At 43.7% G+C, this 27,503-nt stretch overlaps 1 protein-coding gene across 3 annotated transcripts in view; it reads left to right on the forward strand.

The window, feature by feature from the left end:
* The first annotated feature begins 843 nt into the window (after positions 1 to 843).
* The window catches only part of LHFPL4 (LHFPL tetraspan subfamily member 4), a 148,373-nt gene continuing 121,713 nt past the window's right edge, over positions 844 to 27,503 (forward strand). For all 3 annotated transcript variants that reach the window (XM_040359041.1, XM_040359042.1, XM_040359043.1), the window contains exon 1: positions 844 to 2,050. In XM_040359041.1, the coding sequence (XP_040214975.1) occupies positions 1,645 to 2,050 (406 nt within the window). In that variant the 5' untranslated portion in view covers positions 844 to 1,644. The remainder of the gene's footprint in view (positions 2,051 to 27,503) is intronic.

Consider the following 27,503-nt stretch of genomic DNA (forward strand, 5'->3'; position numbering starts at 1 on the left):
TTTCCGTTGTTTCCGTCGTTTACGTAACTCGTTGCGAATAGGGCTGTGCGTTAATTACGTTCACGTCGAAACCAATGTATTTGCGGTGTACTACGGAGCATGCGCACTGGGCTACGTTTAAGGCCGGCGCATGCGCAGTTCGTTCGGCACGGGGGCGCGCTTAATTTAAATACAAGTCGCCCCCTCTGAATTACGCGGGGATACGCCGGGCCATTTACACCACGCCGCCGCAAATTACGGAGCAAGTGCTTTGAGAATACGGCACTTGCTCCAGTGAGGCCCCGTACACACGACCGAGTTTCTCGGCAGAATTCAGCTCCGACCGAGTTTCTGGCTGAATTCTGCCGTGTGTACACTTTCGGCCGAGGAAGCCGACGAGGACCTCGGCGAGGAAATAGAGAACATGTTCTCTATTTCCTCGTTGTTCAATGGGAAATTTCGGCTCGCCGAGATCCTCGGCGGCTTCACAAGGAACTCGACGGGCAAAACGATGTGTTTTGCCCGTCGAGTTCCTCGGACGTGTGTACGGGGCCTAAGTTGCGGTGGCGTAGTGTTAATGGCATACGCTACGCCCCGCTCGTAGATACGCTGATCTACGAGAATCTGGCATTTATTTGTTAAGTGATTCAGCTCTTCAACCTCAACCAATAACTGAAATATCAATTTTGGGTGAACTGACCCTTTAAAGAAAATTATGGGGGGGGGGGGAAAAGGCAATGGAACATTTGTCAGGCAGTGAAGTGAAAATCTATGCATTTATGCCTAATGAAGATGAACAGGATCAGTGGTCTTTCCTGGCCCCTAGTGGGCACATGCCACATCACATCACCAGTGTGTGGCAGCCTGGCACACACAGCGAGAGAAGGACGGAGGGGGAAACCCTGCCTGGGCTCCATTCAGAGTGCATTGCTCACCTCCTCCTTGGCTGGCATGGATAATAATGGGGGCCGCATGCTGTGTTAACAGAGAGCATCAGTGGAGGATTACTGCTGGATGGGGAGGAGAAGAGGGGCCGGATTAATCCCTTTAAATCTGCCATCCTTGGTGAATAAGAAGGCTATTTGCGCTTGTCCTTTTGCAGAGGATGCTGTCACAGTTGTAGGAAAGCAGATGAGATCACAGCTCACAAAGAGTGGCAAAGAGTGCTTGCTTTTTTTTTTTTTTATTCTCTCTGCTCCCCCAAGTCTGCATTACAGCGGGAGCGCGCAGATGTTCAGGAGCGCGCATCAGGCACACAGCAAAGATGGAGTCCCAGCAGCTGCAGGGAAGGCTAGAGCCGGCCAAGTCTCCGCTGTTTTAAGAGACCTCCTTACATTGCAAATGGCCCGGGTCCATGGCATTGCCTACTAGGCTTCTTTCCAGCTGGGGGCATCTGATGGCTTGCATCTCCTTTGGCTCAAGAGGCAAATGTTGCTCCCAAGGACTCTGAACGTTGGCATCCTCCTCTCTGCATCCCCAAACTAGCATCGGAATTCCCCCTATTCCTCTGGGCTTTGCCCAATTCCTACCAACTGCATGCCCAACACAAGGGGTGCATGGACAGCCAGCGTTCCTAGGGATTGTGGTGGCATCTAAAGGGGGGGGTTTTGATTGTTTTATTTGTCTACTACACTGTGCAGGAGGGCATCTGATCAGCTAGCCAAGATGCTGCCATCTCAAGAAGCCTCCAAGCTTTACCATGACAATTACATGAGAAACTCGAGAGCCATAGGTGTGCTTTGGGCCATCTTCACCATCTGCTTTGCCATCATCAACGTGGTGGTCTTCATACAACCCTACTGGATAGGGGACAGCGTCAATACACCCAAGCCCGGTTACTTTGGGCTTTTCCACTACTGTGTGGGCAATGGAGGGGGGAACAGGGAGTTTACCTGCCGGGGGTCCTTCACCGATTTCAGCACCATCCCCTCCGGAGCCTTCAAAGCAGCCGCTTTCTTCGTGCTGCTGTCCATGGTGCTGATCCTGGGCTGCATTACCTGTTTCGCCCTGTTCTTCTTCTGCAACACGGCCACTGTGTACAAGATCTGCGCCTGGATGCAGCTGTGTGCAGGTAAATGGGGGAAGGGTTGGGGGGTAGTAAATTGTAAGCAGTAGGCGACCAGACATGACATCTGGCCATAAGGAGCAAGGGTCTTCTCTAGAATGCCAAAGGTTTCCAGACACCTACTATGCTTATTTTTGTCAGTCAAAACCTTATTGCTATATTTTGTCTTGCCTGAGAGTTTTTGAGTGTTTAAGATGTCTCCAAAATTTCTGTAAAAATTGACAAATGTTAGTAAATTTTGCAATTTCGGGAAAAGGCATTGGTGGCAACGGAAAAAGTGAAATCAACGTGGTTTTGGTGGGTTTTAAGACTAGATAGAGGGTGACCAGATATTAAATCTCTTGTCTGCCAGGAGGAAGGGTCTTCTCTAGAATGTAGTCACTGGCTCCCAAAGGATTCCAAGCACCTACTGTGCTTATTATGTCAGTCAAAACCTTATTGCAATATTTTGTCTTGCCTGAAGCCTCGTACACACGACCGAGGAACTCGACTGGCGAAACACATCGTTTTCCTCGTCGAGTTCCTTGTTAGGCTGTCGAGGAACTCGATAAGCCAATTTTCTCCATTCCCGTCAAGGAAATAGAGAACATGCTTTTTTTTTTGGCTCGTCGAGTTTCTCAACAGTTTCCTTGACGAAAATGTACACACGATTGGTTTCCTCTGCGAAAAAATATCTCCCAGCAAGTTTCTTGCTGGTTTTTGCCGAGAAACTCGGTCGTGTGTACGAGGCTTGAGAGTTTTTGAGTGTTTAAGATGTCTTCAAAATTTCAGTAAAAATCGAGAAATGTTACTAAATTTTGCAATTTCGGGAAAAGGCATTGGTGGCAACAGAGAAAGCGAAATCAACGTGGTTTTGGTGGGCTTTAAGACTAGATAGAGGGTGACCACTGACCAGACATAAAATCTCTTGTCTGCCAGGAGGAAGGGTCTTCTTGAGAATGTAGTAATTGGCTCCCAAAGGTTTCCAGACACCTACTATGCTTATTTTTGTCAGTCAAAACCTTATTGCTATATTTTGTCTTGCCTGAGAGTTTTTGAGTGTTTAAGATGTCTCCAAAATTTCAGTAAAAATCGAGAAATGTTAGTACATTTTGCAATTTTGGGAAAAGGCATTGGTGGCAATGGAGAAAGTGAAATCAACGTGGTTTTGGTGGGTTTTAAGACTAGATAGAGGGTGACCAGACATTAAATCTCTTGTCTGCCAGGAGGAAGGGTCTTCTCTAGAATGTTGTCACTGGCTCCCAAAGGATTCCAAGCACCCACTGTGCTTATTTTGTCAGTCAAAACCTTATTGCTATATTTTGTCTTGCCTGAGAGTTTTTGAGTGTTTAAGATGTCTCCAAAATTTCTGTAAACATCGAGAAATGTTCGTAAATTTAGCAATTTCGGGAAAAGGCATTGGTGGCAACGGAGAAAGCAAAATAATTGAGAAATGTTAGTAAATTTTGCAATTCGGGAAAAAGGCATTGGTGGCAACGGAGAAAGCGAAATCAACATGGTTTTGGTGGGCTTTAAGACTAGATAGAGGGTGACCACTGACCAGACATAACATATCTTGTCTGCCAGGAGGAAGGGTCTTCTTTAGAATGTAGTAATTGTCTCCCAAAGGATTCCAAGCACCTACTATGCTTATTTTGGCAGTCAAAACCTTATTGCTATATTTTGTCTTGCCTGAGAGTTTTTGAGTGTTTAAGATGTCTTCAAAATTACAGTAAAAATCGAGAAATGTTAGTAAATTTTGCAATTTTGAGAAAAGGCATTGGTGGCAATGGAGAAAGTGAAATCAACGTGGTTTTGGTGGGTTTTAAGACTAGATAGAGGGTGACCAGACATGAAATCTCTTGTCTGCCAGGAGGAAGGGTCTTCTCTAGAATGTAGTATCTGGCTCCCAAAGGATTCCAAGCAGCTACTGTGCTTATTTTGTCAGTCAAAACCTTATTGCAATATTTTGTCTTGCCTGAGAGTTTTTGAGTGTTTAAGATGTCTCCAAAAATTTATGAAAAATTGAGAAATGTTAGTAAATTTTGCAATTTCGGGAAAAGGCATTGGTGGCAACGGAGAAAGCAAAATCAACGTGGTTTTGGTGGGTTTTAAGACTAGATAGAGGGTGACCAGACATTAATTCTCTTGTCTGCCAGGAGGAAGGGTCTTCTCTAGAATGTAGTCACTGGCTCTCAAAGGATTCCAAGCACCTACTGTGCTTATTTTTGTCAGTCAAAACCTTATTGCAATATTTTGTCTTTCCTGAGAGTTTTTGAGTGTTTAAGATGTCTCCAAAATTTCTGTGAAAATCGAGAAATGTTAGTAAATTTTGCAATTTCTGGAAAAGGCATTGGTGGCAATGGAGAAAGCAAAATGAACGTGGTTTGGTGGGTTTTAAATGGGTTGTAAAGGTTTTTTATTTTCTAAATAGGTTCCTTTAAGCTAGTGCATTGTTGGTTCACTTACCTTTTCCTACAATTTCCCTTATAAATGTTTTTTTCTTTGTCTGAATTTCTCACTTCCTGTTCCTCCTCAGTAAGCTTGCCCCCATCATCGGAGCTGTTTTGGCTGGGGGTTAGTCAGCCTGCTCGCCCCCTCCCTTGGGATACATCCCTGTGGGGAGACAGTGTCTCCCCGCAGGGATGTAGTCCTAAGGGAGGGGGCGAGTTTGCTGACTAACCCCCAGTGGGCATTAAATTGGTTTAGTTTAAGCATGGTTTTAATGGTTCCTCAGGGTTAAAAAAGCTCCTTCTAAATATATTGGACCTATTCTTGTGCCTGGTGACCTCTAGCCTCATTATTTAGCTCAACTCCCCCCCCCCTTAAAAACATAAATGAACAAGAGTAGATTTTTTTCAAATAAATGTTGCCTAAGCAGCTCTAATGCCCTGTACACCCGTTAGGGGATTTCCGACAGGAAAAGTTCCCGATGGAAATCCCTAGAGTAAAGCCGAGAACCTGCTCGGTCAGTCTTTCCCCCTACAAACAAGAGGTTTTCCCGACAGGAAAACTGCGATGGAGCTTTGACCAGGAATCCTGGCCGTGTGTATGCTCCATTGCAGTTTTCCCATAGGAAAACTGCCAAAAACTGGTTTTCCCAGGGGGAAAAAAGAGCGCTGGTTCTCTTTTTTTGTCCGGAGGTTTTTGGGCAGTTTTCCCGTCGGAAAAACTCTGAGGAGAATACACACGGCCGGGATTCCCGGTCAAAAGCTCTCCTCACAGTTTTCTCGTCGGGAAAACTGGCCGTGTGTATGAGGCTTTGGTGAAATTAGCACCACTGAATACATTTTGCCCAAATCACTCTGCTGATCCCTAATAGCTATTGGGTAGATTCACGTACGTTGCCGCAACTTTGCGGCGGCGTGGCTTAAGGAATTTAAGCTACGACGCCGTAAGTTAGCGAGGCAAGTACATGATTCACAATGTACTTGCCTGCTAACTTACGGCGGCGTAGCCTAAATCGGCAGGCGTAAGGGCGCCTAATTCAAATGTGTTTGAGGGGGGCGTGTTTTATCATAATGAGGCTTGACCTCACGTTTTTTACATTTTTCTACTGCGCATGCGCCGGGCGCCTACATTTCCCAGTGTGCATTGCGGCTAACTACGCCGCACGGGCCTATTGATTTTGACGTGGACGTAAACAACGTAAATCCGGATTCACGGACGACTTACGCAAACGACGTAAAAAATTCTAATTTCGACGCGGGAACGGCAGCTATACTTGACATTACTATTCCAATAGGGCATAGCTCTAACTTTACGCGGCTTAGCTCTAACTTTACGCGGCCTATCTCTTACGTAAACGGCGTAAAAGTACTGCGTCGGCCGGGTGTACGTTCGTGAATCGGCGTATCTACTCATTTACATATTCTACGCCGACCGCAATGGAAGCGCCACCTAGCGGCCATCCGAAATATTGCAATCTAAGATAGGACGGCGCAAGCTGTCGTATCTTAGATATGTTTAAGCGTATCTCTGTTTGAGCATACGCCTAAACATAAGTCGGCGTAGATTCTGAGTTAGGTCGGCTTATCTACTGATAAGCCGGCCTAACTCTTACTGAATCTACCTATATGTATTCATGTTTACACCGAGCTGAAGTTCAGAGTCTTACCACCATTCAGCAGTAAAGTGGATCGTAGATGATGGATGGTTTTCATTATGGGAGCCTTAGTGTAGAGACAAGGTGCATGCCTGTAGTAATGTCCAATAAGACAGTACGGTTTTCTTTTACCTTCTTGTGTCTAGGCACCGTCATTAGTCATAACACTTTAGATGGAGGATATGGTGTCCTATGAAGGTCTCTTTGACATGCAGTCAAACTGGGCAGCTGCCCTTGGGCTGCTTTGCTGGTGGGGCAGAAAGGAAGTATCCTTTGATAGCTTATGGTTAATCTTTGGTGAGGAGGAAGAAAAGTGTTGTAGACCAAGAGTGAAATGCTAATGGGGGTGCCCAATTACCAACCGGGGCTTATTTTGTCACACATCCTAATGTTACATCAGCTTACAACACAGTCCTTCCAATATATGAATGGGAGTTGCAGAGGAGAGTTTAATTACAAGGTATTACGCATCCTCTGGGATGTATGAATGCTATTTTAATAAGAGGGGACAATAACTGAGAGAAAAATCTGCCTCTTGGCAGCAATAGGATACAATTGTATTACGGAACCTTTGATAACCTAAAAATAAACACATTGGTGTCCTCTGTACTACGAGGAGTGATCCTTTATGAGCCGTATTTATCTATGGGCTGCTATGCAGCTAAGACAGCCATGCTTTGTTCATTAATCACAGGCATTCTGACACTAATATGGCTGTACACTTTTTATTTTTATTGTTACGTAGAGAACAGATGCATCGCAACAGATTGGATGGCAAAGTGTCTGCTGCCCACACATTTGGTTGCTTAATTGTTACTATAAGGAGTCATGTATAATCTCTGCGTATCTAATAAAAGATCAGTCTACTTATAGCCATAGATAGGGGATGAGAGATTAGATGGATGATACAGAAAATTAGATGGATTCAGGTAGATTGCGGCATCTTTCAGGCGGCGAAGCGTATCGTATTTACGCTACGCCGCCTTAAGCCAGAGAGGCAAGTTCTGTATTCACAAAGCACTTGCCTCCTAAGTTACGGCGGCGTAGCGTAAATGGGGCCGGCATAAGCGCGCCTAATTCAAATGAGAATGAGGGGGGCGTGTTTTATGTAACTGATTGGTGACCCGACGTGATTGACGTTTTTTACGAACGCCGCATGCGCCGTCCGTGTACATATCCCAGTGTGCATTGCTCCAAAGTACGCCACAAGGACGTATTGGTTTTCAACGTGAACGTAAATTACGTCCAGCCCCATTTACGGACGACTTGCGCAAACGACGTAAAATTTTCAAATTTCGACGCGGGAACGACGGCCATACTCAACATTGACTAGGCCAGCTATTTGTTCGACTAACTTTACGCTGGAAAAAGCCGCACGTAAACAACGTAAAAAAATGCGCCGGGCGCACGTACGTTTCTGAATCGGCATATCTAGTCATTTGCATATTTTTCGCCGAACTCAACGGAAGCGCCATCTAGCGGCCAGCGTAAATATTGCACCCTAAGATACAACGGCGTAGGAGACTTACGCCGCTCTTATCTTAGCCTAATTTAAGCGTATCTGGTTTCCAGAATACGCTTAAATTTTGCGACGGCGTAGATTCAGAGTTACGACGGCGTATCTACTGATACGCCGGCGTAACCCTACGTGAATCTGGCTAATAGAGTAATATGAAATAGAACAATAGATGGCATGTACAGTTTCAATAAATCAATGCTTATTTTCTCCTTGTGTGAGGGGTGTACAGGCATACCCCGCTTTAAGTACACTCACTTTACATACACTCGCGAGTAAAGACATACCTGCGAGTGTATGTAAAGTGCCTTACAAGTACTGTACAGACATTTTGCAGTCACAGTAGAAGGAGCTGAAGCTCAGAGAGCATAGCCGCCCTGTTACAGTGTGCCCCTGACACCCCCACTACAGCCCCTGAGACCTCAACTACAGCTCCTGACACCCCCACTACAGTTCCTGACCCCCCACTAACACCCTAGAAGTGAAAAAATGTATTGTCTCACTTTAAGTAGATTTTCGTTTTACATACATGCTCTGGTCCCATTGTGTACTTAAAGCGGGGGGTTCACCGAAAAAAAAAAATTTTAACATTAGATTGAGGCTAATTACGGGAAGCACAATCGGGTGTTTTAAAACGGTAAGTACTGCATTGATTTAAAAAAAAATACCCGATTCTGCTTCCCGTAATTAGCCTCAATGTAATGTTAAAAAAATGTTTTGGGTGAACCCCCGCTTTAAGAGAGTCTAGATGCTCAGTGCTCGCTTGTACTTACTATCTGTTGTATATACTACATCCAGCGTACAATGGGGCAGATCCACATACATCTGCGCTGGCCGCAGCGTATCTAAGATACGCTACGCCGCTGTAACTTACTTTTAGTTGGTTCGAATCCTCAACGAATCCACGCCATAAGTTACGGCGGCGCAGCGAATCTCTCGCGGCGTAAGGTGTGCGGAATTCAAATTTGGCGGGTAGGGGGCGTGTTTCGTCCCCGCGCCGAACGAACTGCGCATGCGCCATCCGTAAAAACTCCCAGGGTGCATTGCTCCAAATGACGTCGCAATGACACCTAGCGGACGCCGAAAAATTGCATCTTAGATCCGAAGGCGTACGAAGACGTACGCCTGTCGGATCTAACCCAGATGCCGTCGTATCTTGGTTTGAGGATTCAAAACAAAGATACGACGCAGGAATTTTGAAATTACGACGGCGTATCAGTAGATACGCCGGCGTAATTTCTTTGTGGATCTACCCCAATATGTTCACCATCTCAGTGGTTTATGTCATGTTGGGTGTGGGGTTAAAGTCAGTTTTGCATTAGCTATGTACAGTATGAATGCATCTCCTTTGCAGCAAGGTACCTGGATATTGCCATGACGTTAGTAACCGTGGATTAGGGAGGGAGAATTTCCCACACTGCACTCGGCTCGCGTAGGAAAGACACTAGTAATCAATAGAGCATCAACATATTTATGTGTCTATAAGGTATACACTTTAGTAGCTCATTAGGAGGATACATAAACACATGCATTTTTAATGAACAATTTAAATAATATTCACATCTATGGCATAGTGGTCTGTAAACGGGAAATCCATTTTGCTGCATAAGCCAATCCGCTGTTCTGATGGCTTCTTTGCATTATATTTTTATCCCGTCATTATCTGATATATAGATGTGCCAATTGGAATGCAATGTAGTAATGATGTTAATGGTTTAGTCTCTGGAATCCATCAGAAATGGACATTAGCTGTGGAGTAGGAAAGCAATCACATCCATACCAAATCTACAGTACAAAGCGTTTTTTGATAAAGTCAATACGCAGATATGTTAGAACCCTAAAACATATTTTACATTTTAATCATCTCTTGGCACCTGGGCAATATTCTGAAAGTGGTAATAAACCCAAAAACAAAAATGTATTACATTGCAGATCACCCGTTCTTACATGTGGTCGCTGCATTCATTTTTTATTAATTTTTTTAAGCTTTTTGCCCTTTTTTTTAACCCAAAAATAAAAATGTATTATATTGTAGCTCACCCGTTCTTAGATGTGGTAGTTGCATTCATTTTTTATTAATTTTTTTAAGCTTTTTGCCCTTTTTTTAACCCAAAAATAAAAATGTATTATATTGTAGCTCACCAGTTCTTAGATATGGTAGCTGCATTCGTTTTTTATTTTTTTTAGGCTTTTTTCCCCCTTTTTTTTTTAAACCCAAAGATAAAAATGTATTTTATTGTGACTCTCCAGTTCTTAGGTGTGGTAGCGGCATTCGTTTTTGTTTTTTAAGCATTTTTCCATTTTATTTTTTATTTTCTTTACCTGGTGATCTGGCCAGTAAACCTCTTATTTTTCAGCAGACCCAGCAAAAGTGACAGTTAGGTCTCGTACAGACGAGGGGACATGTCCGATGAAAACGGTCCGCTCGGAGATTTTGGTCTGATGGTTGTACACACTATCAAACCAAAATCCCCGTGGACAGAGAACGCGGTGACGTATACGACACCTACGTTCTCTGACTCGGAAGTTCAATGCTTCCACGCATGTGTCGAATCACTTCGACGTCATGTGCGGGTTCTCGGGCCAGCGGACATGTCCGATGAGTCATACTGACCATCGGACATGTTCGGCGGACATGGTTCCAGCGGACATGTTTCTTAGCATGCTAGGAAACAGTTGTCCGCTGGAAACCTGTCCGGTCGGCCGGAAAATTGTCCGGTCGGCCCTACACACGACCGAACATGTCCGCGGGAACTGGTCTGCAGACCAGTTTCAGCAGACATGTTCGGTCGTGTGTACGAGGCCTTATGCCACGTGCACACGAGCGGAAATTCCATCCAAAAAACCTTGGATGTTTTTTTCGACGGAAGCTTGTCTTGCATACACACGGTCACACAAAAGTTCTCTGAACTTTCGACCGTCAAGAACGCGGTGACTAAGCATTGAAGTTCAATGTGATACGCGTCAGCTGTTTATTTCCCACTGTATGCTGTTTTTTTGTAGTGCATCATTTTTTACCCAATAAAGGGCACGTCTTTTTTAGACCTATTGGAGTGCGGTTGTCCATATACGTTCTTTTTCTTTGCATGCTCTGTGCATTGCCAGCACCCGTTGGTTCTTGAGTGGACATTGATTGCCGTAGGTGTGCTCACCTGGAGCGGCAGTCTCTCCTATCTGTTTGCGGTGACGTACAACACTACGACGAGGAGAGAAAATGAAGTTCAATGCTTCCGAGCATGCGTTGAATTGTTTCCGAGCATGCGTCGGAATTTTGCGTGTTGGAATTGCTACGGACGATCGGATTTTCCGATAGGAATTTTTTCCATCTGAAAATTTGAGAACCAGCTGTCAATCTTTTGCTGGCGGAATTTCTGCTTGTGTGTGTACGGGGCATTAGAGAGTTGAGACTAAACATTTACTATTGACATTACAACAGTCAGCTTTCATTTATTCATGTAAAATCTTTATAGAAAAGAAACACAGAAAAGTATAGACAGAAAAAAGACTGAGTGGTCTATTGAGTCTGCACATTTCTATATTTTATTTGCATGTTTTGTATTATTTTTTTTTTCTTGTTTGTTTGTTTTTTTGTTTTGTTTTATTTGTTTTTTTTTTATCCCCAAAAAAACAAACAAAAAACTGTTAACTGTAACTTCTTAAAAAAGCATAAGCTGGAGTTCAGCTTTAATTGGTTAGTCAAGTCCATCTAAAGCCATGTACACACGATCGGTTTGTCTGATGAAAACAGACTGATGGACTGTTTACATCGGACAAACCGATCGTGTGTGGGCCCCATCGGTCTTTTTCCATCGTTGTTAAAAAATACAACATGTTTGAAATGTTTCCTATGGATAAAAAAACGATCGAAAAATCCGATCGTCTGCATTGAACTTCATTTTTTTCGGCTCAACGTAGTGTTTTACGTCACCGCGTTTTGGTACGGTTGGATTTTTGACCGATGGTGTGTAGGCAAGACTGATGAAAGTCAGCTTCATCGGATATCCGACGAAAAAAATCCATCGGATTAGATTCCATCAGATATCCGATCGTGTGTACAGGGTTTAAGGATGGGTTCACATATGGGCCGCATGCGGCTCCCAGCAGGGGTCCGGGGCGCTGGTTCACCATTTCAGGTCCGATTTCAGCCCAAATCTCCTGCTATTGCGAATAGGATGCAGAATTTCTGCATCCAATAGCAATGGTGTGAACCCAGTCTAAATCTGCTTGTCTAAGGCCCTGTACACACGACCGAGTTTCTCGGCAGAATTCAGCCAGAAACTCGATCGGAGCCGTATTCTGCCGAGAAACCCGGTCATGTGTACAATTTTGGCCGAGGAAACCGACGAGGATCTCGTCGGGCCAAATAGAGAACATGTTCTCTATTTCCTCGTTAGTCAATGAGGAAACTTGGCTCGCCGAGATCCTCGGCGGCTTCACAAGGAACTCGACGAGCAAAACGATGTGTTTTGCTCGTCGAGTTTCTCGGACGTGTGTACGGGGCCTAACACTGCCCATCCCCTGGACTGACAAGGTGTCGCCGTTGCTCCTCCATCAAGATTGGGGACTCTTTTAAACAGGAAGTGTGTTACTGGCAGGATCAACAGGTTGGAAAAAAAAGGAAAAAAGCCGTGCTGTCTGTTTGCAACACCACATGTCCTGGGTCTGCATTTCCTTCCGTATGTGTTTTTACAATCCTAACACTTGGTTGAACTCTGCCTCAGTTTCATTACCATTTCAGCAAGCGGGTGCTATCATAAAATTTCAGCAGATGTGCATACCTCCCAACTGTCCCTGATTTTGAGGGACTGTCCCTGATTTGGAGCAATGTCCCTCTGTCCCTCATTCTCCTCATGTGTCCCTCATTTTGGTCTGTTCTATATAGATGTATATAAAATGCACTTTTTATCTATCAAAAAGTGTTTCCCAGTGCTAAACCTTTCATCTGATTTCTAAATTGCTGCATTTTTAAATTCCAAGAGCCAATATAAAGGAATAGTAGCGGTAAAAAAGCACTTGTGGGTTTAACCAATCTTGTTTTTGTACAATTCTCCTTTAAGGGGGCGTGGCAAGGGGTGTGTCCTATGCCTGCATACTTTTGCCGATAGGTGTCCCTCATTCCCATCTCAGAAAGTTGGGAGGTATGGATGTGCAGGAGTGCTAAAAATATGATGCAAATTAGGTTTTTGGACTAAGTGATAGTGATAGTCATTTGCCATAACAGTTGTCATTTTCAGCAATGGCACATGCACTATAGCTTAGTGAATTAAGCCCACAACTTTTATTTTGTAAAGTAGAGGGCAATTGGGACTTTAAATGAGACACATATATATTCACGTGTCTCCGTCCCTACATCTGTAATTAAAGAGGGGGGAGGGGGTGGGACTTTGAATGTGGCAGAAGACCAAACCTTGGTAAAAAAAAAAAAAAACATCTCTGACACATTTACTGACATAAATAATTTCCATATCCCATTGTGATAAGTATATACATGTAGGAAATAAATAATTTCATATATCTACATGACATCAAAATTATAATTCATGGGGTAGATTCAGAAAGAAGTTACGCTGGCGTATCTATTGATACGCCGCAAAACTTCTAGGATGCTCCGGCGTATCTTTTTTCTGTATTCAGAAAACAAGATACGCCGGAATTTGGCTAAGATCCGACTGGCGTAAGTCTCCTACGCCGTCGTATCTTAGTTGCATATTTACGCTGGCCGCTAGGTGGGGCTTCCGTCGATTTACGCGAGGAATATGCAAATTAGGTAGAGACGCTGATTCAGAAACGTACGTCCGTCCGGTGCATTTTTTTACATCGTTTACGTTAGGCTTTTTCCGGTGTAAAGTTACCCCTGCTATATGAGGCGTATCCTATGTTAAGTATGGACGTCGTGCCAGCGTCTAATTTTCCGTCGATTACGTCGTTTGCGTAATTCGTTCTCGAATAGGGCTGTGCGTAATTTACGTTCACGTCGAAAGCATTGGCTTTTTGCGGGTTAATTTGGAGCATGCGCACTGGGTTACGTTCACGGACGGCGCATGTGCCGTTAGTCAAAAACGTAATTTACGTGGGGTCATGTTTTATTTACATAAAACACGCCCACCTCTTCACAATTTGAATTAGGTGCGCTTACGCCGGCTGATTTACGGGCGCAGGTTCTTGGTGAATACAGAACCTGCCTCACTAAGTTACAGCGGCGTGGCGTATCTGAGATACGCTACGCCCGCACAAAGTTACGGCGGGCTATCTGAATCTAGCCCCATATATATATATATATATATATATATATATATATATATATATATATATATATATATATATACAAATGGAGAAAATAAGCAGCATATTAGTAGCTGCTGGCTTTTAATATATTTTGTTTCCGCTTTAATCATAGCAATAGCTCCTGGTTTTCAACATGTGCACATTTTCTCCTTTTGGTTAGACAGGGTTTTGGCCTTAGGTTTCTGTATCACTTGACATATAGAAAGGTGTAATAAAATTAAGGCATTTTAAACATTAGCTTTACAGAGAGAAATGTTCTTCATAGTGCTCGTTAAGCCCCGTAGTGACACCACTGCCAATGCTGCTTAGAAGAACTCTAATTTTCTTGCCAGCCGTGTTCTAAGTATAGTGTGCTACGGCAGTTCATGCATTTTAATGTACAAGCGCAACCTTAAAAGGATATTGTGCGTTATTTTAAAAAGATTGTTCACCCATGCGTGTATTTGTGTTTCATGTGTATTTTTAAACTATAGAGAAGAAGTCCACATGTATTTAAAGACCTCATATCAGATCATATTTGTAAAACAATTGGAGATCTTTTGAGTCCATTTGAAGTGACCATGTCAGAGTGTGTGTGTTCCAACATTGTTCTAAAGATCTAAAGATCCGCTGATCTATGTGAATCTAGCCCTTTGTCTCTAATGAATACGCCAGCCCATGTTTGGCTTGATTAGTCATTTTTAAAGTAAACATTTCCAAATTTATCACTATGTCTTTCAGCAATTATAGTGACATTTTTATGCGATCCATTGGAAGGCAATCACACAAACTAAAATGTTAATTCAGGCTGAGAGTGGGAGTGTCTGTACTGACTCCTGAAATGACAGCAGGGGTGATTGTCATAACAGTCTATTCATCTTCTGGTTATGTCATATGTCATGTACTGGGAGTTAATGATTGTGATCATTTGAGATCCTCAGAGTTCACGTAATTATTCCCTCCCCTGCAGTACATACTCATCATCCCACTCCCATAAAATCTGTTAAGCCTCGTACGCACGATCGGATTTCCATCAGACAAATCCGTGGAATTTTGTGTGAAGGGCGTTGGCCATGAACTTGTTCTGCATACAGACGGCAGAACCTTTTTCAGCCAACATTCACGGAAAACCATGTGTTTTTTCAGCTCTTTAGCTCCTCCCTTTGGGCAACTTCTGCTAATGTTGTGCTATGGTTAGCATTGGTTCTGAGCATGTGTGTTTGTACTTTGGATAATCCGACAAGACACATTTGTTGTCGGAAAATGTGAAAGCATGCTATACAACATTTGTTGTGGGAAATTCCAACAACAATTGTCCGATGGAGCGTACAAACGGTTGGATTATCCGAGAAAACCCTGCCATCACACATTTGTTGTTGGAAAATCCGATCGTGTGTATGAGACTTTTGACTTACTATATGTGTAGAGCTACCCCATAGGCATACCTCCCAACTGTCCCTGATTTCGAGGGACTGTCTCTGATTTGGAGGAATGTCCCTCTGTCCCTCATTCTCCTCATTTGTCCCTCATTTTGGTCTGATCTATACAGATGTATATAAAATGCACTTTTTATCTATAAAAAGTGTTTCCCGGGGGCTAAACTTTTCAACTGAATTCTAAATTGCTGCATTTGTAAATTACAAAAGCCAATATAAAGAAATAGTAGTGGTAAAAAAAAGCACATAATTAAAGCGGAGTTCCGGCCACAATTTCACTTTTTAAATATAAATACCCCTGTAATACACAAGCTTAATGTATTCTAGTAAAGTTAGTCTGTAAACTAAGGTCCGTTTTGTTAGGTTGTTACAGCATTTAGACACTTTATAAAATAGAAATTGACTGGGGCCATCTTAAGTGTGGGCATCATGAAGCCAGACTGTATGACTTCTGGATTTCAGCCTTGCACATGCTCAGTGCTGCACAAGCAGTGTCAGATCAGGTTTCAGCACCTGTGCTGTCAAAGTCACATGATTCTTTGAGACTGGGGAGTGCACAGACTCCTGGAAAGTTACACCCACTACATTCCCAGGAGTCTGTGCGGTGTAGGTTAGGAAGCCTTAAGCACCTAGGTGCAGGAAGAGGGAAGATTAACTATTCTGCCTAGCAACAACACTTTGAAGGCATCTAAAAAAAAAATGTTTTTTCGTAAAGGACTAATGACATTTTTTTAAAACTACTGATGTAATGTTATATTTATGGGTGGAACTCCACTTTAAGTGAACAAAATAAAAAAAAAGTGATATTCTTTATATGTTAATTTTGTACACTTAATTATGCACTTGATGGTCTTTTATTAATTATTGATGGGTATCTTTGAATATTCACTGTTCTAAGAGTAGTGGTAAGATATAATTATTAATATATTTGGGTTGGCGCAGCTATCACTTTTTTTTCCCCGTGACATTGTTTTCCCCACAATATTGGTGGGGAATATATAACTGCAGCAGACCCATCATTTAAAACACATTGGGCTAGATTCAGGTACGAGATACGACGGCGTATCTCCAGATACGCCGTCGTATCTCTGAGTTACAGCGTCGTATCTATGCGACTGAATTATAGAATCAGTTACGCATAGATTTCCCTAAGATCCAACCGGCGTAAGTGTCTTACACCGTCGTATCTTAGGCTGCATATTTACGCCGGCCGCTAGGTGGCGCTTCCGTATATTTACGCGAGGAATATGCAAATTAGGTAGTTACGCCGATTCAGAAACCTACGTCCGCCCGGCGCAATTTTTTACGTCGTTTACGTTAGGCTTTTTCCGGCGTAAAGTTACCCCTGCTATATGAGGCGTATCCTATGTTAAGTATGGACGTCGTTACCGCGTCGACTTTTGAAAATTTTACGTCGTTTGCGTAAGTCGTTCGCGAATAGGGCTGGACGTAATTTACGTTCACGTCGAACGCAATGACGATTTGCGGCGGAATTTCGAGCACGCGCACTGGGATTCTTTCACGAACGGCGCATGCGCCGTTTGTAAAAAACGTAAAATATGCGGGGTCACCATTCATTTAAATAAAACACGCCCACATCATCCCCATTTGAATTAGGCGGGCTTACGCTGGCCCACATACGTTACGCCGCCGTAACTTAGGGCGCAAGTTCTTTCTGAATACGGAACTTGCGCCCTAATTTACGGCGCTTATCTTTTTGAATCTAGCCCATTGACACATTTTATATAAAAAAATAATTTGCGCACTTATATATTACATGCAGGGAACTCAGCCTGCTCTCCTCCAATGATCAGACTTGCCCTGACATGCCCCCCCCCCCCCCACAGCCTTTCACTGTGAAGCTCAGTGGACTGCTGTTTCTTCTCCCCCCAGCTCTTATGCAGCTGAGAACAATGTGATGGAAATGTGATCTTTTATATGAAAGGGGAAAAAAGGTATTTATAATGTTTTTTTATATTCATACACAGATGTTTTGCTTTCGTTCCTATGTGATGCATACTAGCACACTATGCTATTGTCTTGCAAGGTTGTTTTTTGTTTTTTCAGCGGTTTACTACCGCTTTAACAACTTAAGGACCGCCTAACGCCGATATACGTCGGCAGAATGGCACGGCTGGGCACAGGCATGTACAGGTTTGTCCCCTTTAAGTGCCCAGCCGTGGGTCGCGCGCCCACGACCTGGTCCGAAGCTCCGCGGCCGCGGGACCTGCGGACCCGATCGCCGCCGGTGTCCCGTGATCGGTCACAGGAGCGGAAGAACGGGGAGAGGTGAGTGTAAACACACCTTCCCCGTTCTTCACAGTGGCAGTGTCACTGATCGTCTGTTGCCTGATCTAGGGAAAGACGATCAATGACGTCACAAGTCCAGCCCCGCCCCCTACAATTAGAAACACATATGAGGTCACACTTAACCCCTACAGCGCCCCCTAGTGGTTAACTCCTAAACTGCAATTGGCATTTTCACAGTAATCAATGCATTTTTATAGCACTTTTTGCTGTGAAAATGACAATTGTCCCAAAAATGTGTCAAAATTGTCCGATGTGTCCGCCATAATGTCGCAGTCACAAACAAAATCGCTGATCGATGCCATTACTAGTAAAAAAAAAAATTATTAATAAACTAGTAAAAAAAAAAAAATTATTTATAAAAATGCCTTAAAACTATCCCCTATCTTGTAAACGCTATAAATTTTGCGCAAACCAATCGTTAAACGCTTATTGCATTTTTTTTTACCAAAAATATGTGGAAGATTATGTATCGGCCTAAACGGAGGAAAAAAAAGTTGTTTTATATATTTTTTGGGTATATTTATTATAGCAAAAAGTAAAAAACACTGCATTTTTTTAAAAAATTGTCGCTCTATTTTTGTTTATAGCGCAAAAAATAAAAACCGCAGAGGTGATCAAATACCACCAAAAGAAAGCTCTCTTTGTGGGAAAAAAAAGACGCCAATTTTGTTTGGGAGCCACGTCGCACGACCGCGCAATCGTCAGTTAAAGCGAAGTAGTGCCGAATCGCAAAAAGAGGGAAGGTCCTTTAGCTGCATAATGGTCCGGGTCTTAAGTGGTTAATAACACCAATTGGGCAAAAGGCAGAAGCCCGTGGTAACCAATCTGATATCAGCTTTTAGCAGTCAAGCATGGACAAGCTTTTGACAGCTGATTCCTTATTGGCTCCTGTCGTTTATTGATTTGCACGGCTCTTTACAATTCTATGATGTATATTTTTTGCCCCCCCCCAGATGGAGATGAAGTAACGAGTCTGTGCTTCATATGTGCAATCCACATATTCTCGGTGTATCTCTAGCAATGTACGTGTATCACAACCTTTGTTGACACATTATGAATCATAGGCGTATTTGCAAATGCAGATTCTAATTACATTTTGTTAAAGAAAAACAATGCAGCTTTCTGGAATATTTAGCAGGCACTAATTATCTCTGTTATGAGATTGCCTGTTTGTTTGTTTTTTAATTGAGTGTTATTGTGTCTCTTCAACACATTGATGAAACTACTTGTGAATGTCTGAAATATTCCACTCTTCTTAAGGGTTAAAGTGAACCTATCATTAATAAAAGACAAATAGACATAGGGCCAGATCCACGAAAGAATTACGCCGGCGTATCTCTTGATACGCCGCGTAATTTCAAATTTTGCGCGTCGTATCTTTTGTATCTACAAAACAAGATATGACTGCATCTCGGATCGATCCGACAGGCGTACGTCTTATTTCCCTGTCGGATCTTAGGTGCAATCTTTCGGCGGCAACTAGGTTACGTCGTTTGCATAAGTCGTTCGCGAATAGGGATTTGCGTAGAATGACGTCACCGTCTTAAACATTGGCTTGTTCCGGTTTCATTTCGAGCATACCCCCACGGACGGCGCATGCGCCATTCAAAAAAAACGTTGTTTACGTCGGGTCACGACGTATTTACATAAAACACGCCCCCATTACATCCATTTGAATTCCGCGCCCTTACGCCGCCGAAGATACACTACGCGGCCGTAACTTAAGGCGCAAATTCTTTGAGGATTCGAAAAAAAAAAAAAAGTTACGGCGGAGTAGTGTATCTTAGATACGCTGCGCCCGGCGGAAAGATGCGCCGAGGTACGTGAATCTGCCCCATACTGTATAATATATTCCACTCACAAAGTATATCTAAAACTTTTTGTAGGAAGTGTTTTTTTTTTTCTACCGTTCAGTTACCGTTCAGTTAGGGTGATTTTTCTTCATTTCCAGTCTTGAGACACTAGGAAGTGACCAGTTTCTACAGATTGGCCAGTAGGGGGCGTCTTTGGGCCTTTCTCTGTGATTTCACCAGTTATCCATATCTGTCAATCCCTGTGGTTTTGGAGCCAAATATCTATTGGATTTTAATACTTATCAAATTCAGTGATCAGACATGCAGTGCCTGATAAAAGTTCTCCTGAGATAGCCTTTGCAATGGCGAAACATGTAGAGATCCAATCAGTTGCATCTGTATTGTATGGTTATTTTGGATAATACTATAAGCCCGAAAATCGCCGTAAATAGCTAATTTGCATACTCAACGTGGATTTCGACGGAAACGCCACCTAGCGACCGCCGAAAAATTGCATCTAAGATCCGACGGCGTACTATGACGTACGCCTGTCGGATCGATCCCAGATGCCGTTGTATCTTGTTTTGTGGATACAAAACAAAGATACGACGCGGGAAATTTAAAATTACTATAGATACGCCGGCGTAATTCTTTTTGTGGATCTGCCCCTATGTCTCTATTCCCTGTAAACAGTCATTTCAGCAAAAAAAAAATGTTTTCCTTTAGTGACCCTTTAACCACTTAACGCCTGCCGCACGCCTATTTACATCCACAGAATGGCACGTACAGGCAGATGGGCGTATATATACATCCCTGCCTTCTAGCGGTTCGTGGGTCCGATCGGTACCCCCTCCGCTGCGTGCGGCGGGCGGATTCCCGGGAAGACGGCGCGGCTATTCGCTTATAGCCGCCCCGTCGCGATCGCTCCCCTGAGCTGAAGAACGGGGAGAGCTGTATGTAAACACGGCTTCTCCGTTCTTCACTGTGGCGGCGCATCGATCGAGTGATCCCTTTTATAGGGAGACTCGATCGATGACGTCAGACCTACAGCCACACACCCCTACAGTTGTAAACACACACTAAGTGAACCCTAACTCCTACAGCGCCCCCTGTGGTTAACTCCCAAACTGCAACTGTCATTTTCACAATAAACAATGCAATTTAAATGCATTTTTTGCTGTGAAAATGACAATGGTCCCAAAAATGTGTCAAAATTGTCCGAAGTGTCCGCCATAATGTCGCAGTCACGAAAAACATCGCTGATCGCCACCAATAGTAGTAAAAAAAAAAAAAAATAATAAAAATGCAAAAAAACTATCCCCTATTTTGTAAACGCCATAAATTTTGCGCAAACCAATCGATAAACACTTATTGCGATTTTTTTACCAAAAATAGGTAGAAGAATACGTATCGGCCTAAACTGAGGGAAAAAAAAATTTTATATATGTTTTTGGGGGATATTTATTATAGCAAAAAGTTAAAAATATTGCATTTTTTTCAAAATTGTCGCTCTATTTTTGTTTATAGCGCAAAAAATAAAAACCGCAGAGGCGATCAAATACCACCAAAAGAAAGCTCTATTTGTGGGGAAAAAAGGACGCCAATTTTGTTTGGGAGCCACGTCGCACGACCGCGCAATTGTCAGTTAAAGCGACGCAGTGTCAGAAGCTGAAATTTCACCTGGGCAGGATGGGGGTATATGTGCCCAGTAAGCAAGTGGTTAATATCAGACATGTTACTGAGATGTTAGCTCAGGAAATCTTGTTTACAACCAATCGATCTGAATATAGATAAATCTTGTCCATGTTATTATAGATTGCTGACGATCGCGCTCCAATCCCCCCCACCTCTTCCCTTGCGGGATGCCGGCATTATTCGTTAGTCACAAACGTATCACGGAATATGTTAATCAAGCCTTTTCCGACACTCGTTCTTAATTGGTCTTGGCATTTTAAGTGCCTCTTCTTTGCACACATTCTGATAGAGAGGAACGATACGGGAACTTGCGTAATGAACAACCAGATGAATTACATTTCGGCACATACCTGCCAGTAAAGTAGAGCGATCGGGAGAGGCGAAGGGTGTAATGAGCCACACACTGTCCTGTGGGATAAATGATGATATCGACAATTTTCAAGAGAAGGTCAGACGGGCCAGCCGGGATGAAACATAAATCTCCAGGCGGAACAGAGAGGAGTCAATCGGAATGAGAAAAGTTTTGAAAAGTTTTGAAAAATAACCTTTTTTTTTCTTCCAATGAAATCGGAAACACGAAGTGCAAGGGAAAAAAAAACATGAAAACACGGCCAAGGGAATAGAGGAGGTAGCTAATTACAGAAAGCATATTGCTTTTAATTTGAAGGTAATGGCAATTAAGCAGCGGCGTAAATGAAGCTATTGAATGCAAGATCAATCTCACTAGCTTAGCTTTCCTGTGGCTCTCAGATATGGTTCTCAAGGGCCCCTCAGAGGCCAGGAGAATGCAGATAATCCTGCTTGAATGCAGGTGAATTAATTAGTGGCGTAGTCATATTTTTTTTTATATCTCTAGACATAAGCAGCAGTGAGAATTAAATTTGAAAAAATAAATAAAAAATTGTTGAATATTTAATCTGTTCCTTAGTATTTAAAGCACAATTCCAATTCCTATTCATTTTTTTTTAAATTGGTTGCCAATCACTTCTAAGAATTGCACTGAAATTCTCCTTCCTCCCAGTGGTGTATTTAGGTTTTGTGCTGCCCTAGGCCTGACTAAACTCGTGCAACCCTTAATATAAATATGATCCTCCCCTTCCTGTCAAGGTCACACCCCTTCCTGTTTAAGACCTGTCCTGAGATTTTCCAGTGGGGACACTAGTTATGAGGGCTTTGGGGGGGGGGAGGGATTCCCTTAATCTGCAGAGATTTCCTCTCACTTCCTGTTTGGCTATGGGGCAAGAAATAAAGGGAAATGAACGGATGGCAAAAAATTCAGATACGAGATACAACGGCGTATCTCCTGATACGCCGTTATATCTCTGAGTGCGGGCCGTCGTATCTATGCGCCTGATTCAGCGAATCAGTTACGCATAGATTTCCCTAAGATCCGACTGGTGCCTGACCAGTGTTTTAAAGCGGAGTTCCGGCCACAATTTAACTTTTTAAATATAAATACCCCTGTAATACACAAGCTTAATGTATTCTAGTAAAGTTAGTCTGTAAACTAAGGTCCGTTTTGTTAGGTTGTTACAGCATTTAGACACTTTATAAAATAGAAATTGACTGGGGCCATCTTAAGTGTGGGCATCATGAAGCCAGACTGTATGACTTCCTGGATTTCAGCCTTGCAGATCTCGCACATGCTCAGTGCTGCACAAGCAGTGTTAGATCAGGTTTTAGCACCTGTGCTGTCCAAGTCACATGATTCTTTGAGACTGGAGGGTGCACAGACTCCTGGAAAGTTACACCCACTACATTCCCAGGAGTCTGTGCGGTGTAGGTTAGGAAGCTTAAGCACCTAGGTGCAGGAAGTGGGAAGATTAACTATTCTGCCTAGCAACAACACTTTGAAGGCATCAAAATTTTTCGTAAAGGACTAATGACATTATTTTTAAAACTACTGATGTAATGTTATATTTATGGGTGGAACTCCACTTTAATGTACTGTGGGAGTTGCTTTTACTAGGGGAAGACATGGATCCATGTCTTTGTTTTGCAGGAACACAGAATCCATGCCTTCACTACTGACAGAACGGTGATCTGCTTGGTTTACATAGGCATACCGCCGTTCTGCCTCTGTGTTGGATGATTGGCGTGTAATGGCCGAAATCGAGTCAGCGGTACCCGCAGATCAGCTCCTGTTGTAAATGGTGGGTCGCCGGCGTCACACATGTGCGCCCCAGACCTAGAAGTGCCATCCTGCTGCCGTAATAAGTAAATTATACAGGAGGCAAGTGGTTAAAGGCCAACTTCATCCAACAATTGGGAACTGGAGGATTAAACCATCTTCATATCTCATTGGTACTGTGGAATTGTGTGAATGCATCAATGCAGTGCATGTTATCTCAGCTGACAGAGCTTGGATTTATTAAATGAGTTTACCAAAAAAAATTATATTGCAGACTATACAGCCTCATGCTACACAACTTAGCCCCATTTCATGCTGAATAAACTAAATTATTAATGTCTCTTAAAGCGGAGTTCCACCCAAAATTGGAACTTCCGCTTATCCCACTCCTCACCCCCTTACATGCCACATTTGGCATGTAATTTTTTTGGGGGGGGGAGTGGGGGCTTCAGGAGGAGTGGGACTTCCTGTCCCACTTCCTCCTTCTGCCTAGAGGCTGGTTAGGCGATTAAGCTTAAACGCCTACAGCAGCCCCTCCCTGTAGGCGATCGCCTAGGACACGTCACAGGTCCTAGGCGATCTCCTGTCCAATCAGACGGCGCAGCGCTAGGCCGCGCCACGCGCGCATGCGCAGTGCCGCTTGCGCATGCACAGTGGGTGCCCGGCCGTGAAGCCGAAAGCTGTCACGGCCAGGTGCCCACAGTTGAAATGAAGACACCGGCCGGGGAGGGGGGGAGAGGAGCGGAGCCCCGGCTGGCGCGTCGCTGGAACGCTGGAGCAGGTAAGTGTCTGTTTATTAAAAGCCAGCAGCTACACTTTTTGTAGCTGCTGACTTTTAATAAACATAAAAATTGGCTGGAACTCCACTTTAAATAGAAAACTATCTTTAGCTAGATTTTTACTCCAAAAGCATTTTATTCAAATAAATTTGATAAAAATCCAAAAAATGGATTTAAAAAAAGAAATAAATCATTTGATTTAAATAAAAAAAAAATTAAATCCACCCTGGTTTGTAGACAATATAACTTTTGCGCAAACCAATCAATATACACTTGTTGGGATTATCTTTACCAAAATGTTTTATTAGAATTACATATTGGCCTAAATTGATTTCATTTTTTTATTGGATTTGTTTTATTGCAGAAAGCATATTTATGCCGCCGTAGCGTATCTCCTTTACGCTACGCCGACGCAGCGCAGAGAGGCAAGCACTGGATTCACAAAGCCAGTGCTGCCAAAACTGCGCTGGGTTTCCTAGGCGTAAGCTGGCGTATGTGGAAGTGGGCGTGAGCCATGCAAATGAGGCATGACCCCATGCAAATGATGGGCCGAGCGCCAGACAGATACGAATCGCCAACTGCGCATGCGCCGTCCCGTGGACGCATCCCAGTGCGCATGCTCACAATCACGTCAGAACTACTCCCTAAGATACGCCGGATCACTGCCTACGGCGTGAACGTAACGTACACCTAGTCATATTCACGTCCTACGTAAACGACGTAAAATACGTCGGCTTGTGTTCCCTTTGAATGGATGCTGCTGAGTTACACCTTCTTTATGGGGCATAACTTTGCGACGGACGTATGACTTTATGCGCACTGCGGCGGACGGACGTACGTTCGTGAATCGGCGTATCTCCCTCATTTGCATATGTGAATAGAAAATCAATGGGAGCGCCAAATACGTCCAGCGTAAATATGCGCCCACTCTACGCCGGCGTAGGCAAGTTACGTCGGTCGGATGAAGCCTATTTTCAGGCATATCTTAGGCCCTGTACACACGACCGGATCTGTCCGCTGGGATTTATCCGCGGATTCGTTCCAGCGGACAGATCCGGTCGTGTGTAGGCCCGAGCGGACATTTTCCAGCGGATAAAAATCCAGCCGACGGATTTCCAGCGTATAAAAATTTCTTAGCATGCTAAGAAATCTATCTGCTGGAATCCTGTCCTTCGGACTTATCTGGTCGTCTGTACAGACTCACCGGATAAGTCCGTCCGATCCCCATCCCTCACATGCGTCGAAGTGATTTGACGCATGCGTGGAAGGATTTACCTTCCAGGGTCGCGCACGTCGCCGCGTCATCGACGGGGCGGCCACGTCACCCCGGATGTTTTCCGCGGGGATTTTGATCTGATGGTGTGTACAGCCATCAGATCAAAATCTCTTGTCTGTACAGGGCCTAAGTTTCTGAGTCAGGCGCACAGATACGACGGCGCATATTTGCACTTACGCGGCGTATCTCGAGATACGTCGGCGCAAGTGCTTTGTGAATCCGGGCCGTTGTCTCTTTTTTTTTTAATTGCCGGCTTTTTTTTGTTTATAGGGCAAAAAATAAATAACGCAGAGGTGATCAAATACCACCAAAAGAAAGCTGTATTTGTGGGAAAAAAAAGGACGTACATTTTATTTGGGTACAATGTCGCATGACCGTGCAATTGTCAGTTAAAATAACGCATAAAATGGCCCGGTCATGAAGGGGGGTAAATCTTCCGGAGCTGAAGTGGTTAAAGCAGCCATTTTGGGGCCTGAACCAATACTTCACCCACTGACACGGTCACCTTCCTGTTCTTGCACATATAGTACAGTGCGCTATAAGAAAAGGTCACATCCTCATTGGTACACAAAACCGAGTCGGCTGACACATTCAATGGATTGATTCAAGCCCAGAGCGAAAAATAGATTTCAATATTCATAACGTGATTCCCAAAGGCCGCAAAATATTGGGGATATGTTTATTGTCTTATGAGAAATGAAATACATTTATTCATCTTCAACGATCGGGATAATTGAATTGGCTCCCACTTCATTGCATTAAAACATCACGACGATGGCGCAAAGGCCCCTGGATTCTCTCAGCTGTACGCGTGTGTGCGCCTAATTCAATTTAATACAGAGAGGGCAATAAAACTGCAGTTTTTCTTTATCTGGCTTATTGATGATTTATATTTTTTCTTGGTGTGTCAGAGAAAGAAATGATTTTTTATATTCTGAAGACAGAAGGCGGCGGGCAGTTATCTTTATTTGTGTCACGGCTTTGACAGATATGCTTAGAGACAATGGCCCGGATTCACATACATCGGCGCATATTTATGCGGGCGTAGCGTATCTAATATACGCTACGCCGACGCAGCGCGCAGAGGCAAGCACTGGATTCACAAAGCACTCGCTCTTAAAGATACGCTGGGTTTCCGTGGCGTAAGCCAGCGTAGGTGGAAGTGGGCGTGAGCCATGCTAATGAGGCGTGACCCCATGCGCCATAGAAGTACTTAAAATGAACGGCGCATGCGCCGTCCCGTGGCCGCATCCCTGTGCGCATGCTCAGAATCACGTCGGAACTACTCCCTAAGATACGACGGATCGCTGCCCTACGACCTGAACCTAAGCCCAGCCCTATTCATGTACTACGTAAACAACGTAAAATACGACGGCTCTGTTCCCTGGTCCATACCTTTGCAAGAGTCGCGTCTCCTATATGGGGAATAACTTTACGCCGGACGTACGACTTACGCAAACCGCGTATATTATGTGCTGGGCGCAACTACATTTGTGAATCGGCGTATCTTCCTCATTTGCATATGTGCATAGAAAATCAATGGGAGCGGCAATTGCGCCCAGCGTAAATATGCGCCCGCGATACGACGGCCTAAGTAAGTTACGTCGGTCGTAGGAAGCCTATTTTTAGGCGTATCTCAGAATGTGGGCACGGCGCACAGATACGATGGCGCATAGTTAGACTTGCATGGCGTATCTTGAGATACGTCGGCGTAAGTGCTTTGTGAATCTGGGCCTATACAACCACCCAAGGGTTCATACAGTGATTTGCTTTCTTTTCTGTATTGCTTTCTCTAACATTTTAAATTAAAATAAACAATATTTAATAAGATTTTAAAATGTAATTTTTTTTAAAAATATTTTTATATAGATTTAAAGCGGGATTCCACCCAAGGTTTTTTTTTTTTTTTTTTTTTTTAAGTCAGCAGCTACTAACAGTGTAGCTGCTGACTTTTAATAAGGACACTTACCTGTCCTAGTCGCCCGCGATGCCGGTCACCCCGACGGCGATCGCTCGGTCCTGGCGCCTCCATCCTTACTAAGGGAAACAGTACTGCCTATCAGTGCCATCTATCCAGGGCCGATCCACCCTATAGGCTCACTATGCAAGCCGCTTAGGGCCCCGGAAAGCTGCGGAGGGCCCCCCAAATTACTAGAGTCCCCGCCTGGTGAGAAG

Source organism: Rana temporaria, chromosome 7 (genome assembly GCF_905171775.1).
Source record: "Rana temporaria chromosome 7, aRanTem1.1, whole genome shotgun sequence".
NCBI classification, from domain to species: Eukaryota; Metazoa; Chordata; class Amphibia; order Anura; family Ranidae; genus Rana; species Rana temporaria.